Source organism: Mesoplodon mirus (genome assembly GCF_964341445.2).
Source record: "Mesoplodon mirus genome assembly, chromosome: 6".
NCBI lineage: Eukaryota > Metazoa > Chordata > Mammalia > Artiodactyla > Ziphiidae > Mesoplodon > Mesoplodon mirus.
This window is the reverse complement of record NC_138982.1, coordinates 3,816,964-3,832,376: the sequence shown is the minus strand read 5'-3', so window position 1 is coordinate 3,832,376 and position 15,413 is coordinate 3,816,964. Positions and strand designations below refer to the sequence as shown.

The 15,413-nt window shown below is 35.9% G+C and overlaps 1 protein-coding gene across 5 annotated transcripts in view; it reads right to left on the bottom strand.

Annotated features, from left to right (window-relative positions):
- Nucleotides 1-15,413, bottom strand: part of NCK1 (NCK adaptor protein 1) — a 92,853-nt gene that overhangs the window by 26,209 nt on the left and 51,231 nt on the right. For 3 of the 5 annotated variants that reach the window (XM_082624615.1, XM_082624616.1, XM_082624618.1), the window contains exon 2: nt 3,887-4,130. In XM_082624615.1, the coding sequence (XP_082480741.1) occupies nt 3,887-4,112 (226 nt within the window). In that variant the 5' untranslated portion in view covers nt 4,113-4,130. Of the gene's footprint in view, nt 1-1,445; nt 1,550-3,886; nt 4,131-15,413 lie in introns of those variants that run through there. The other 2 variants (XM_082624617.1, XM_082624614.1) reach the window with 2 other exon arrangements.

Here is a 15,413-nt window from a genome sequence, read left to right as displayed (position 1 = left end):
CAGGGAAAAGATTGGTGAACAGCTACAGAGCTAAATAAATATAAATTTTGGCTCACTGCAGGCAGTGAGGAAAGGAATATTTTGGTTATAAATCTCAAATCCTGACTCTCAGTCTACACATGTATTTAAGAATAACTATCAACTTTCTAAGACTCTATAGAGAGAAAGATAATTTTATACTGTATTGATGGTATATATTAAATTACTGTATCAATGATACAATATATTCTTTTTATACCACTTCTAGTTGATTTATGGTCAATATCACTTAGATATCAAACTCAGATATGAAATATTAATAATAAATAACAACCACCACCTACCTCCTCACCAGAATGTAAGTTCTGTGACAGTGTTAGTTTTTCATTCTATAATTTTTGTGTGGCTTGCAGTGGGTAGGCTCTCAATAAAAATGTTGATAAACAAATGAATAAGCTCTTTAAAAGGAAAACTAACCCCCAAAAATGCATCTAAAATTTTAACAACTCCCCAAAAAGTAAACAAAAGAGATATATTCTAAAAGGATTTACTTGGCCACCAAACTTAAAGAAATGAATGAGTCTTAATATTACAACTTTTTTTTCAACAAAGTACTTTTACTCCCTTTCCATTTTGCCCTTTGCCCCGAAATCTTTTGACAGGTTACTCTTTGTTTCCTTAGACTCCTTACACATAAGAGACTTCTACAACAATCCCTCTGTTCATTTTCCTAGAACCACCAAGCAATTGTTCAAAGAGACCAAATCAAGTTCACTATCATAATAGTATAAAAAGGCTATCAGCAGATACACAGATGAGGTTCTTGTATTAGAATTACTTTATGACCTGAACTCACAAACAATCTAAGAATTCACTATTTTCTGTCAATGTTTTCATATTCTTTGTATGCAGCTGCTCTCACAATTCATTTCAAAATATCAAGTCTCACATTAACCAAAATAGCAATTTCTAGCAATCCGACATTAAGTCAAAACATTCTCTTTATTGATGCTTTTATTAAACATTATCTTCCATATCAGTCCGCTGAAATCTAAGTAAAAAGCACCAGAACAATATGTTACTTCAAATGTTGAGGATGAAGGAACTTGCTTACTTAAAGCCTTTTTCTCCTCCTGTTTTTAATGTTTACAATTTATTTAATTCACTTCAAATGTCTATGCTAAGTTCAAAGAACTAACTGCATCAAACTCAAATCATTTATATCCTTTTCCTGTCTGTTATTTAAACATTGATATTGAAAATTTTATTAAATTACTTATCAAGTCAAAGCTATTAATATTTGATGTATCACCAATCACTTAGCTCATGTTTCATAAACAATATAAAGCACCAGCCGATATAAACCCACCATGTTCTATCCATAGTTTTCCTTTAAATTCACAAAGTGAAAACTCTACTTCAAAAACTACAAGAAAACTACAGATTTAATAAACAGATTAACTTACTGAAAAAATCTTTAAAGACCTTTAACCAATCCATTCTGAAAAAAAATCCCGTGTTCTCTTTCGTCAGTTTGTTAACACAGCTCAGGATAATTCTTGGTGAACTTCCTGGTTCTGCAACATTGAAATTCCCCACACCCAATTCATGTGACTTGGCCCACACCCAGGCAATAGAAAGGTTTCCTGAGGCTTCTCTCTTTCCAAAACATTTTTCCCCTGAACTCCAACAGAACCTATAAAACAAGTATATCATGATGGCCACAAATATGACCTTACTATTCATATTTATTTTGGAAGAAGCTTTAAAGTGTGTATTTTTTTTTCAACAGTTGAAAATATATTCATGTATTCATTCTTTCCTTTGTTTTCTCCTTTTCTTTCTTAACCTTCAAACAGTGTCTCCATCAGCACAATCAATCATTGTGAAAAAAATCCATTAGTTATATGGGACATTAAAGTTACCAAAAAGGGATTCAGAAATTCTGAGAAAGGAAAGAAGGCTGTCTGATGCAAAAGCTGGATTTACATCATTATACAGGCTAACTATAGATCACTAGTCCTCTGGAATAGACAGCAATAACTGTAATATACTAATAAAATTAACAGCGATAGCCTAGAACTTAAATAGATATAGTCTTGCTAAAACTGTCTCAATAATAGCAGAAAATAGTATGGAAGGTTTCCCAGGAGTATTAATAATAAAAACTGTATCTAATAAGGCTTTTAAAATTCATATGCAGTCATATCTAAAACTGGGGTGTTTTTCCTCTTTGCTCTATATTAGTTTTTTCACTATCTTTTGTTAATTAACTGTCACATCTGCTATACCTCTCAGGATACCACTATCCTTTTTAAAAGGAACCTAAAAGTTTATCTAGGTGTGGCCCTAGTCCTTTTTTGTGCCTTCATCACTATGAGGCATACTTTCTTGATAGAAGTTACCTTAATTTTCCCTAATACACCTAATCAACATGCTTTAAATAAATGTCCAGTATTTACAAAATCAAAAGTATTCCTGGTTCTAACTTTGGTCTCTTCAGCTATTCAAGGACAATCTCTTTCCAACTGTCTTTCATTCATATGTGAATTGTCTTCTATTTAAAAACTACTATTAAAAACTAATAATAGGGCTTCCCTGGTGGCGCAGTGGTTGAGAGTCCGCCCGCCGATGCAGGGGACACGGGTTCGTGCCCCGATCCCGGAAGATCCCACATGCCGCGGAGCGGCTGGGCCCGCGAGCCATGGCCACGGAGCCTGTGTGTCCGGAGCCTGTGCTCCGCAACGGGAGAGGCCACAGCAGTGAGAGGCCCGCGTACAGCAAAAAAAAAAAAAAAAAACTAATAATAATGGCCTTATTTGCAAAACCTTAAAATCTCAAAAAAAGGTAAACCTAGTTAAAGCAGTTAAGTATCATGGTGAAAATTCAGATTAGTAACTCCATTTATTAAATGACCTTCAGAATAGAATAACAGAGTAACAATGCTGAATAAGAAATAAAAACTAATATAAAGCAGGTAGTCAATAATATTCCATATTCATCAATCATGCCACATTACTCTCAAACTATCTTTTTTCAAGGAGAAATTTTACTTCTTCTCCTACATATATACCAAAAACTATTAAGTAACAGCATGCTTGCCTGAATACCTGAGGGAAATTCTGTCCCTCCCAATTCCTTCCGGTCAGCCAAGGAGAATTAAGAGAGAGAGAGAGAGAGACAGCCTAGGCCTCGTTTGCACGTATTTCCTTCCTATCACAGCTTGGCCAAGCCCAATGTGAAGTAGGTTCCCCTATCTCTGGCCCTAACGGAAGGCCAGTAAAAACAAACAAACTTTACAGTTAGGGGAAGAAAGAAGAGGAAAAAAGAGACACAAAATAAGAAAGAGATAAGCTTTGTAGATGCTAATATACAGTAATGCACAATTTAAAACTCTTTTATCAAATATAAGAATAAAATGATAGTTTGTTTTTAAAAGCACAGTTCAAAATATAAGCCATTAGATGTAAAATGAAGCAATGAAGCAATCCTGTAAAATAAGTTGCCTTGATGACAAGGAGGATATTCTGCATCTCACTCATTTTATCCCTATCTCAATTAGATGTAGAATCTGTCTAAACTCCAACAGGCACTCATGGTTCAAGGAGCCCCTGACAGAAGATCAGAGTTAAGTTCCACTGTCGGCATCACTCTGGCTTGACTCTTGAACTCTGGCCAGGTCCACCAGCTAGATTTACAGAAACTGACCTTCACTGGTCTCCCTGAACACACCTGACTTGAATACCCCTGCTATGAGCCAAATTCACCTTGCCTAGCTGAAATCCCAGCCCTGGGATGTTCTAGTCGATTCTGCCCACTGCTGCCAAAATTCAGTACAGAGAACCAAGCTCTAGCGTTCATTTAAAAGAAAGTACTGTCATTCTTGTTTAATATAAAAATAACTTACCTAACGTATCCTTTAGGTTTTTTACAATCGATGCTTTCCGAGCACTGTTTTTCCTTTCCACGTAGTTAGAAGGCACAAAACCCGTTTTATTCATGGAATTTCGAACTCGCCACCAGGACTTAGAATCATCCAGAAGCCACAATCTCTCATTCTTCTTGATGTCCAGCTCTTGTTCTTGTTGGGCCACATAATCAAATTTGGCTACTACCACCACTTCTTCTGCCATTTTTCAGCAGCTTCTGCACTGTAACCACACAGAAAATATTTTACATAAGGTTTAACTAGTAGCAGTCTACATGCTTTTCCAAAGAAACACACCTAAGAACCAAAGAGCACTGAATGATTGAAAATAAAAATATGAAAAAATTAAAATACCAAGCATATCATATGCTAGTCAATACAAAACTGGTGTAGCTGTATTAATAACTTTAAGGCAAAACTATTACTAGTGATAAGGAAATTAACTACATCATGATAAAAGGTTTTTTGTTTTTTTTTTTTTCCTGTATGTGGGCCTCTCACTGTTGTGGCCTCTCCCGTTGCGGAGCACAGGCTCAGCGGCCATGGCTCACAAGTATGGCTTGCAGTGGGTAGGCTCTCAATAAAAATGTTGATAAACAAATGAATAAATAAGCTAGCTGCTCCGCAGCATGTGGGATCTTCCAGGACCGGGGCACGAACCTGTGTCCCCTCTATCAGCAGGCGGACCCTCAACCACTGCGCCACCAGGGAAGCCCACGATAAAAGGTTTTATTCAATATATGTAACAGCTAAACTTATATGTACCTATTAACATAGCTCCAAAATAGAACCACAAGGAAAAATTGACAAAATCATTGTCATAGAGGACAACTTTTAACATGTTTATCTCAGTAATAAATTAAGGAGACAAAAAATTAGTGAGGCTAAAGAAGAACTGACATCATAACTGCTAAGTCTGATGTAATAAACATATACAAATATAACTTCCAAACAAAGACTATATAGCTAACTTTGTGGGACGCAGCAAAAGGAGTATATAAAAAGGAGATTCGTAGTTGTAACTAGTTACATCAGAAAAATAAGAAAAGTTAAAAATAAATTAATGAACTGATCATCTGTCTTCAGTTAGAAAAGAAGAACATAAAGAAAAGTAGGGGCTTCCCTGGTGGGGCAGTGGTTGGGAGTCCGCCTGCCGATGCAGGGGACACAGGTTCGTGCCCCGGTCCGGGATGATCCCACATGCCGCGGAGTGGCTGGGCCCGTGAGCCATGGCCACTGAGCCTGCGCGTCCGGAGCCTGTGCTCCGCAACGGGAGAGGCCACAACAGTGAGAGGCCCGCATACCGCAAAAAAAAAAAAAGAAAAGTAGATAAAAGGAAATAATACAAATAAAAGCAGAATTTAATGAAACAGAAAACAAAGATATAGAAGAAAGGCTCAACAAAACAAAAGGTAGTTCTTTGTCATGACTAAAAAATGGACAGAGTCTGGCAAGACTAATCAATGAAAAAAGGAAAAGAGAGCCCAGAAATAAACCCACATACCTATGGTCAATTAATCTTCAACAAAAGAGGCAAGAAAATACAATGGAGAAAAGACAGTCTCTTCAGCAAGTGGTGTTGGGAAAGCTGGAGAGCCACATGAAAATCAATGAAGTTAGAACACACCCTCACACCATACACAAAAATAAACTTAAAATGGCTTAAAGACTTAAATATAAGACATGACACCATAAAACTCTGAGAAGAGAATATATGCAAGACATTCTCTGACATAAATCGTACCAAGGCAACAGAAATAAAAGCAAATATAAACAAATAGGACCTAAACAAACTTAAAAGCTTTTGTACAGCAAAAGAAACCACAAACAAAACGAAAAGACAAACTATGGACTAGAAGAAAATACTTGCAAATGATGTGACTGACAAGGGCTTAATTTCCAAAATATACAACCAGCTCAAACAACTCAGTAACAAAAAAACAAACAACCCTATCAAAAAATGGGCAGAAGACCTAAATAGACATCTCTCCAAAGAAGATATATAGATGGCCAACAGGCACATGAAAAGATGCTCAACACTGCTAACTATTAAAGGTATGCAAATCAAAGCTACAATGAGGTACCACCTCACACTGGTCAGAATGGCAATCATTAAAAAGTCTACAAATAACAAATGCTGCAAAGAGTGTGGAGAAAAGGAAACCCTCTTACACTGTTGGTGGGGATGTAAACTGGTGCAGCCACTATGAAAACCAGTATGGAGGTCCCTCAAAAAACTAAAAATAGAGGTGCCATATGATCCTGCAATTCCACTCTTGGGCATATATCCAGACAAAACTATAATTTGAGAAGACACACGTACCCCCACTGTTCATTGCAGCACTATTTACAATTGTCAAGACATGGAACCATCTAAATGTCCATCAACAGAGGAATGGATAAAGAAGATGTGGTATATATATATACACAATGGAATACTACTCAGCCATAAAAAAAGAATGAAATAATGCCATTTGCAGTAACATGGATGGACCTACAGATTATCACAGTAAGTGAAGTAAGTCAGAAAGAGAAAGACAAATACAATATATATGACACAAATGAACTTATCTACAAAACAGACTCACAGACATAGAGAACAGACTTTTGGTTGCCAAGGGCAGGGGGTGTGGGAGGGATGGACTGGAGTTTGGGATTAGCAGATGCAAACTATTATATATAGCATGGATAAACAAGGTCCTACTGTATAGCACAGGGAACTGTATTCAATATCCTGTGATAAACCATAATGGACAAGAATATGAAAAAGAACATATATATAAATGAATCACTTTGCTGTACAGTAGAAATTAACACATTGTAAATCAACTATACTTCAATACATTTTTTTAAAAATGAAAAAAAGCACACCAAATTACCAGGAATAAAAAGGGAGTCATAATTATAGGTGCTATAGACATTCAAAAGACATGGCAATATTAAAAACTTCATCAATAAATCTGAGAAAAAGTAAAATGTACAAATTTATAGAAAAATTAAAATAACAAAAGTAATAAAATTGAATTAGTCATTAAGAAATCTTCCCATAATGAAAACACCAGGGTCAGATGGTTTCACAGGCAAGTTCTATTAAAATTCAAAGAACAAGTAATTCCAATTTATGCAAACTCTTTTAGACCAAAGAAAGGAAATGTTACAAACCTAAGTCACTTCTGAACCTAGAATAGCTCTCTGCTTTCTTCAGAGAGACTATTTTACATAAAGAGCCATCCCGGTTTAGCAAGCAAATAAAATCAGCTTCTGATTTTGGATACTGAATATCCAAAATACTGATTCTGTTTTCTCAACGATGAAGCAAGTTCTTCAATGTACTCAGGGAAATGCATTTTAATCTAGAATTCAACAAGCCCTAGCATTCAAGTGTCAATACTTTTACATCTACAAGGTAGATACTTTTGGGGGGTTATTGCAAGGTCTCAAAACCTACCACACAGTCTTCTAAAATAATGACTCAAGTATATACAGCAGCAAAATTAATAATGTTAAAAAAAAAAAAAAACGAGGACGATGTGGTATTCAAGAAATGACGAACAGGGAGAAACCAGAAAAATTAATTTGTATTCTTCCAATTTTTCTGTTTGAAATTACTTGCAAATAAAAACTTACAACCGGGACTTCCCTGGTGGTCCAGTGGCTAAGACGCTGCACTCCCAACGCAGGGGGGGCCCAGGTTCCATCCCTGGTCAGGGAACTAGATTCTACATGCCTCAACTAAAAGTTCACATGCCACAACTAAAGATCACACATGCCGCAACAAAAAACCGGCGTGCTACATTCAACTAAGACCAGGCACAGCCAAATTGAAAAAAAAAAAGTTACAACCAAGTCTAAATAATAACTGGTGCATGATGTAAAAAATCACAAGTGATAGACTTTTTGAGACACTGAAAAGCAGAGAGATTTTGTCAGGGATACTTGGGCACCAACTGTGATTCCTTCCTGTGGGAACCTGTCCCCCCACCCCCATATTAATCTATACATTTAATAAAATTTAATTCTAGGTCCCTGTGGAATTTATTCTGAAACTTGACAAACTGATTTTTAAATTTATCTGGAAAAGAAAACATAAAACTGGCAAATATTTTGGTAAAAAAAGAGTATAATGATAAGAGTTGGTTAAAAAAAAAACAATAAGAGTTGGTATAACAGTTGGTAGGTTGTATATCCAGCATTTATTTTCTCTTTTCCTAATAATATCCCAATTATCCTTATAGTTGCCACCTCATTATTATTATTTTAGCCATGCAACTTGGGGGAATGACTCTGGCTTCAAAGATGTATTGGGGTTAATGAAAGCTTTCCCTCCATTTAGAATCACCTACGGAGCTTTTAAAAAAATACAGGAGCTTGGGGCCCCTACTTCAGAGATTCTAATCAGTGTGGATTGTCACTCAGGCATTACTATTTTTAAAAGCCACCCAAGTGATTCTAATGTACATGTAGGACTGAGAACTCATCTAAGCCAATCATGACAATCTCTCCCTTGCTAGTTTTGCCCACATTAACCCACTTAAGGCCAATGGGATGCAAGGAAAACTATGCTAGCATCCTCAGGGTAATGATGACTGGCTCTTGAGAGACGTAGTAAAAGACTGTCTCTGTATTTTGTCATGGACAGATGTGAGGCCTGCAGCCATCGTGTCACCAGCTGGAGAATGAAGCTGACAAACAAGTGAAAGGAGAGCTTCTGGGGAATAGAGCCAGAGCTGCTAAAACAGGTACTAAAAACTGCCCCCTAAACCTCCAGTTCCTTGAACTAATGTGTTTCTTTATTACATTAAGACCGTTTTAGCTGGGTTTTGTTCTTTTCAGCTGAAATTCCCACTATAGGCAAACATACCCTATCAGATATCAAAATGCACTAAAATATTAAGGCAATTTAAAAGAATATGATATTGGTATAGAATATCAAATAGACCAGTAGAATATAGATTAAGGTCCAGAAACAGATACACCTACATACAGGTGGCTTTAGAAGCCCTCTTCTCTAATATACTAGCTATGAGTTCTTCTAATTTAGGTCTTTTTGAAATAGATGGAGTACTTCAAACCACTTAATACAAAATGAATTTTTGTATATATTTTCCCCCTAAACATTTACAGTGGTCTCACCAAGGCCTAATTCACAAGCAAGCAATTTTTTAAGTGACTTCTTTGTCTTTCCAAAGCAATCAACTTCGTTTTCACAAAAGTAATTTTCTTTCAGCACTATTTTTGTTAATTTATATAACATACAAGATTATAGTAAGAAGCACACCTGAACGATACAACACCTCTAATTCTTGGTAAGCAGATTCAACTTAATTGGTGAGAGCAGAAATATGTCAAGGGTATCAGGTTATATGTTTCATAATGGAAATAAGTTTAGTCAGTTAATTAGGCAAGTCAGCGAACTTCTACTATGTGTCTTCAAATATGCAAATATATGAGAATTTCATATATAGCAGGGGTGACATTTCAAATCACTGGAGAAGAACGAGTTATTCAATAACTGATACTAGGACTACTAACTATCTATTTGGGAAAAAACAGTGTCCTACCTCACACTATATACAAAAGTAAATTAGACAGACGACCTTGACTTCCAGGAAGACAGAGCAGTTGTACTCTTCTCTATTTCTCCAGCTAAGTAGAACTAAAAACCCTGGATATTACATATGAAGCAAACAAAAGAAAACTCTGAAAGGTAAAGAGAAGGCAAATCAGCTAGGAAACTCAGGACCCAAGTAACAACATAGTGGTGAATCCCCTAGGTTTTCTTTTTTGCCTGGTACATCCTAGACTTGAAGATGAAGATTGGCAAGCTAAACACACCAACACGCACAGAAAAAACAACAAAACCCAGTGCTCTCCAGACAGTGGATCAAACAAGGGACAGCTTCACAATACAGAAAACTTTTAGACGATAAAAACTCTACCCCAGTCAAACACTGCAGAAAAAACGGGCCCCACCCATACCAGCAAAGACCAAGATGGAAATCTAGATTTTCTACCCTTGTGAGGCTATAACGGGGCACATGAACGACAGCAAAATATACATGCTTTTCAAGTGCCCCTGAACAAATACCAAGATAGACCACATCCTGGGCCATAAAATAAACCTCAACAAATTTAAAATAACTGAAATTATAAAGTGTATTCTCTGACTACAACAGGATCAAACTAGAAATCAATAATAGAAAGATAACAGAAAAACCTCCAAATATTTGGAACATACTTCTAAATAATCCATGGGTCAAAGAAGTCTCAAGGAAAGTTCATTTACACTGAAGTGAAAATGAAAATAAAATCTATCCAAATTTGTGTGACACAAGATCAACCTGCAAAAAGCAACTGTATTTCTATATACTAGAAATGAACACATGGACACCAAAATTAAAAGCAATACCATTTATAATAAAAGGAAAAAAATGAAAGAAGTGCTAACCTAACAAAATATCAACATGACTATATGTTGGAAACTACAAATGCAGATGAAAGAAATCAAAGAAGATCTAAATAAAAGTGTTTATGGAATGGAAGATTCAACACAGTAAAGGTGTCAATTTTTTCCAAACTGATATACAGGTGATGTAATTCTTATTAAAATCCCAGCAAAAACTTTTGTATATATAGAATTATTATTCTATAATTTTTATGGAAAGGCAAAATAACTAGAATAGCAAAAACAATTTTTAAAAGTTAGAATAAAGTGGGGAAATACTTACTATGTAGCTATAGTAAGCCAAGACTTACTGTATTTGCAAAGGGATAGACACATATTATCAATGGATCAGGACAGAAAACCCAGAAATAGAGCCACACAAATATGCCCAACTGAATTCTGACAAAGGTGCAAAAAATAATTCAATGGAAGAAAAATAGCTTCCTCAACAAATGTTGCAAGAGCTAATGGACACCAAAATAGGCAAACAAAAAAAATATACATTAACCTAAACTCACACCTTATACACAACTAACTCAAACTGGATGACAATCTTAAATATAAAACTTGAAACTTTTAGAATAATATATGGAATAAAATCTTCAGACTACAGAGCTAGGCAGAGTTCTTAAACTTGACACTGAAAGTAAGATCCAAAAAGGAAAAACTCAACAGTAGAAAAACAACTCCAATTAGAAAACAAGCAAAAAACATAAAGAGACATTAACTGAAGAAGATGTATAGATGGGAAACATGCACATGAAAAGATGCTCATCATCATTAGCTACTGAGAAAATGCAAATTAAAACCACACTGAGACATCACAACACACCTATCAGAATGGCTAAAACAGAAGAGTAACAATACCAAATATTGACAAGGATATGTCGAAACTGAATCACCCGTACTTTGCTGATGAGAATTTTAAATGGTACAGACCCCTGGAAAACAGTTTGGCAGTTTCTTGTAAAACTAAACATGCAACCACCATACAAGTGAGCAGTTGTATTCTTGGGCTTTTATCCCAGAGACATGAAAATTTATATTCATGCAAAAACTTTTACATGAATGTTTACAGCAACTTTATCTGTGAACTCAAAAAATGTAAACCACCCAGATGTCCTTCAACAGGCAAATGGTTAAACAAACTGTGGTATATCCATACCATGGAATACTACTTAGCAATAAAAAGGAAAAAATTATCGATACATGGAATAATCTGGATGTATCCCCAGGGAATTATGCTGAATTGGGGGTCGGGGGAGCCAATCCCAAAGGTTACACACTATATAATTCCATTTATCTGACATTCTTGAAATGATAAAATTATAGAAATGGTGAGCAGATTAATGGCTTCCTGGGGTTATGGACAGGGTGGGAGTAGGAAAGAAATGCGTGGTTATAAAAGGGAAGCAAGAGGAATTCTTGGTAATGGAAGTGTTCTCTATCTTGACTATCAACATTAATACCCTGTTTGTTATACTGTACTACACTCCTGCCCTATGTTACCACAGTACTTCATCATTATACAAGTATCACAGTTTCCTCAACTATACCTTACTGATGGACAATGGGTTGTTTCCATCTTCTGGTATTAAACAGTGCTGCAATGAACAGTCTCATATACATGTCACTTTGTTTTCCTGCTTTCTGTGCCTCTGGGTTCGAGTCATAGAAGAATGCTGAGATGAAGCTTAAGGTTTATATAATTTTGTGAATACTGCCAAATTTCCTATCTGTTGGCTCTTTATCTTTTTATATTCTCAACAATATATGACAGTGATTATTTCCTCACAGCCTTGAGCCTTGCCAAGAAACTATGTTGTCAATATTTTGGATTTTTGCCAACTGGATAGATAAGAAATGCTGCTTCAGAGCAGCTTTTATTTGTGTTTCTCTATTACAGTGAGATTGAGCACCTTTCCCAAAATTTAAAGGACATTTGCATTTGTTTTTCTGTGTGGACTACTTGTTCCTATCTTTTGACCATTCTCCTATGGTGTGGCTTCTTTCAGTTTTTAGAAGCTCTTTGTATAGTAGGAATATATGCCCTTTGTCTTTGGTATAAATTTTTCCCTTTTATCATTATCTTTTTAATTTGGTTACCGTACTTTTTGAGAAGAAAATTTTTGAAGAACAGCTCAAAACTGTAAATGCACATTTCTTTGAACCAGCAATCTACATACTATGGGCAAAAATGATTCAAGTACCCAAAGTCATTTATGTAAAAATGTTTGCTGTAGCACTGCTTATGTGAAAAATCAGGAGTGAAACGTACACCAAGAGTGCCTAAATTACAAATACTGGTATGGTAAAATGTCCAAGAAATATTAAGCAAAAAATGCAAATTCAAAACAATATGCTTATTATGACTGTATTTTGAAAACATCCTACTTCATATGCTTGTATATGCATTAAAAAGTTCAGGGAGGATACACATCCAATTGCACAGTGTAGCCTCAGTGAGTGGTAAGACTGGTAAGACCTTCATTCCCTACTCCATAGATATGTGTGGTTTGAATATTTTTCAATAGGTACGTATTACTTGGTTTTTTAAAATGCACTATAAAAAGAGAAAAACAACTGAAAGCTAGCTAATAGGAACTGGCATCCAGAACACAAAGTATGGGTGAGGAAACATGGGGCATGTAAGAGAAAAAAAGAAATGTAAGAGTAGTAAGTTGTTATAGAACTAAATCTGCTTTACAGTAGAATTACACAGAATTTAAACAATTGGAATCTAAAACAAAAACAAAAAACAAACAAAAAAAACCCCACTTATAATTCAGCTTTCCTTTGATGACCATTTCCTCAGTTAAGTACCAGATAAAAGAGCTAACCTTAGAGTTCAGATAATAGGGAAAACTATGCATCTTTAAAAACAAGTAACAAAGTAAAATAACATGTTAACACTACAAGAGGGACAGCAATTGAGGCCAACTGAGAAAACAAAGTAAATGCTCCCCATATCATGCTTACCCTGGAACAGATGCTCAGAGTAGAATTACGGGTAGTAACATTTGCACTATTTTAATAGCCATTTCTCTCCTGCTCTCTTTTGGTTAGAGACTAAAACCTTAGTTCAAAAAACAGAAATTAAATATGAAGTGACTTCACTGCACTTTGATTCAGCTCAGAGGCCTGGCTGTAAAGGTTGTCAATTAATACTCCATACTCTCCCACAGAAGCTTCAGCTCCATGTTTGCAACTACACTAACAATATTTGCACTGGGATGCTCTTGGCCCCACTCTTCTTCCAGGAAGTGGATTCCTATCCTTTTGTCTCTCTGTCCTTGTACCTAGCACCTGAACCCAGGAGCCTCATCAACCAGTGTCCATTTCCTCCCTGACATCAAGTGTTGGATTTCCTTGATAAAATCTAAACTACCTATTTTGATCCTCACTGACTACCTGCCCTCCTCTGATACTATGAACATCATGGACCTTGGACTTGACATCAGTCCCACTTTAGAGTACTCACATCCTGCTTGCCTTTTTCTCCTGGGCTTATTTCCTGATCTGTTTGTTTCTCAAATTCACTTCCAATCTCATTCCCAAACTGGACCTACACACAGTCGCTGATCATACTTCTGGCCTTTTCTGATCGGGTTACCACAAGAACAGAACCAAGCTGGAATTAAAGAACTCAATCATTTCAACATGTCCCTAAAGACAGACAACATGAAATTTACTGTTCTAGGGATCTTCATAAATTACACCATTCTTTCTTATTGGAAAGGGATCAACAGACTAAGTTGGAGAACACCTACTGGCTTAAGATGAGAGGTATTTACACTGTCACAAAGGCTGAGAGTTGCTAAAAATATGTAACTTTATACCAAGGAACGTTTACTAAATGTCTGTAATTCAGGTATATCCTAGCATTTCTCTCACAACACTCATTTAAAGCATTATCCTCACTTTACAAGTATAATACAGATACTAAGAAGTTAAATGGCTCTTCAACCTTGGAAAATAAGTGGTTGAAACTGGGAGTCAAATGCATGTTCTTTTCACTCCCCCCAGAGTTCATATATTTTTTATTACTGCTGACTATTAAGGAACAGAAGAGGAATACACAAGTTATACATACATGGAAACCAATTACCTAGTAAATCAGCAATTCTCAAACTATTTGGTTTCAAAACCCCTTTACATACTTAAAAACTGAAGAGCTTTTTTGTTTAGGTTGGGTCTATCTACACTTACCACATTAGGAATTAAAAGTGAGAAAATGTTAGGATATTTTCAATTCAATTAAATATAATCACATTTAATCCAATACATTTTAACATATTTTTATGAAAATTATATTTTCTAAAACAAAACATTAATGAAAAGAATAGAATTATTTTACATTATTGCAAATCTTTTTAATGTCTGACTTAATAGAAGAGAGGTGGATTCGCATATCTGTGTCTGCATTTAATATATTACAACATCATTTTGGCTGAAAAGAAAACCTGGTCTCACACAAATCTGTGGTTGGAAAAGGGGAAGAGTATTTTAAGAGTCTTTTCAGATAACTGTGGATTCTTTTTTGGTACTACACCAAAACTTGACAAGCAGTAGAGTTTCTTAAATACTAGTTTCTAATGTGGAATCTAAAACTTTATCAATGAACTTTTCCATACTGTTTTAAATATTAAAACTCATTGGCCTAAGTATTTTTTTTTGTTTATCCACTCACCTTCTGTTTTTATTTATTTTTTATAAATTTATTTATTTATTTATCTATTTTCAGCTGCGTTGGGTCTTCGTTGCTGCATGCAGGCTTTTTCTAGTTGCAGTGCGCAGGCTCCTCATTGCGGTGGCCTCTCTTGTTGCAGAGCACAGGCTCTAGGCAAGCAGGCTTCAGTAGTTGTGGCATGCGGGCTCAGCAGTTGTGACTCATGGGCTCTAGAGCGCAGGCTCAGTAATTGTGGCACACAGGCTAAGTTGCTCCATGGCATGTGGGATCTTCCCAGACCAAGGCTTAAACCATGTCCCCTGAATTGGCAGGTGGATTCTTTTTTTTTTTTTTTTTTTTTCCGGTATGCGGGCCTCTCACTGCTGTGGCCT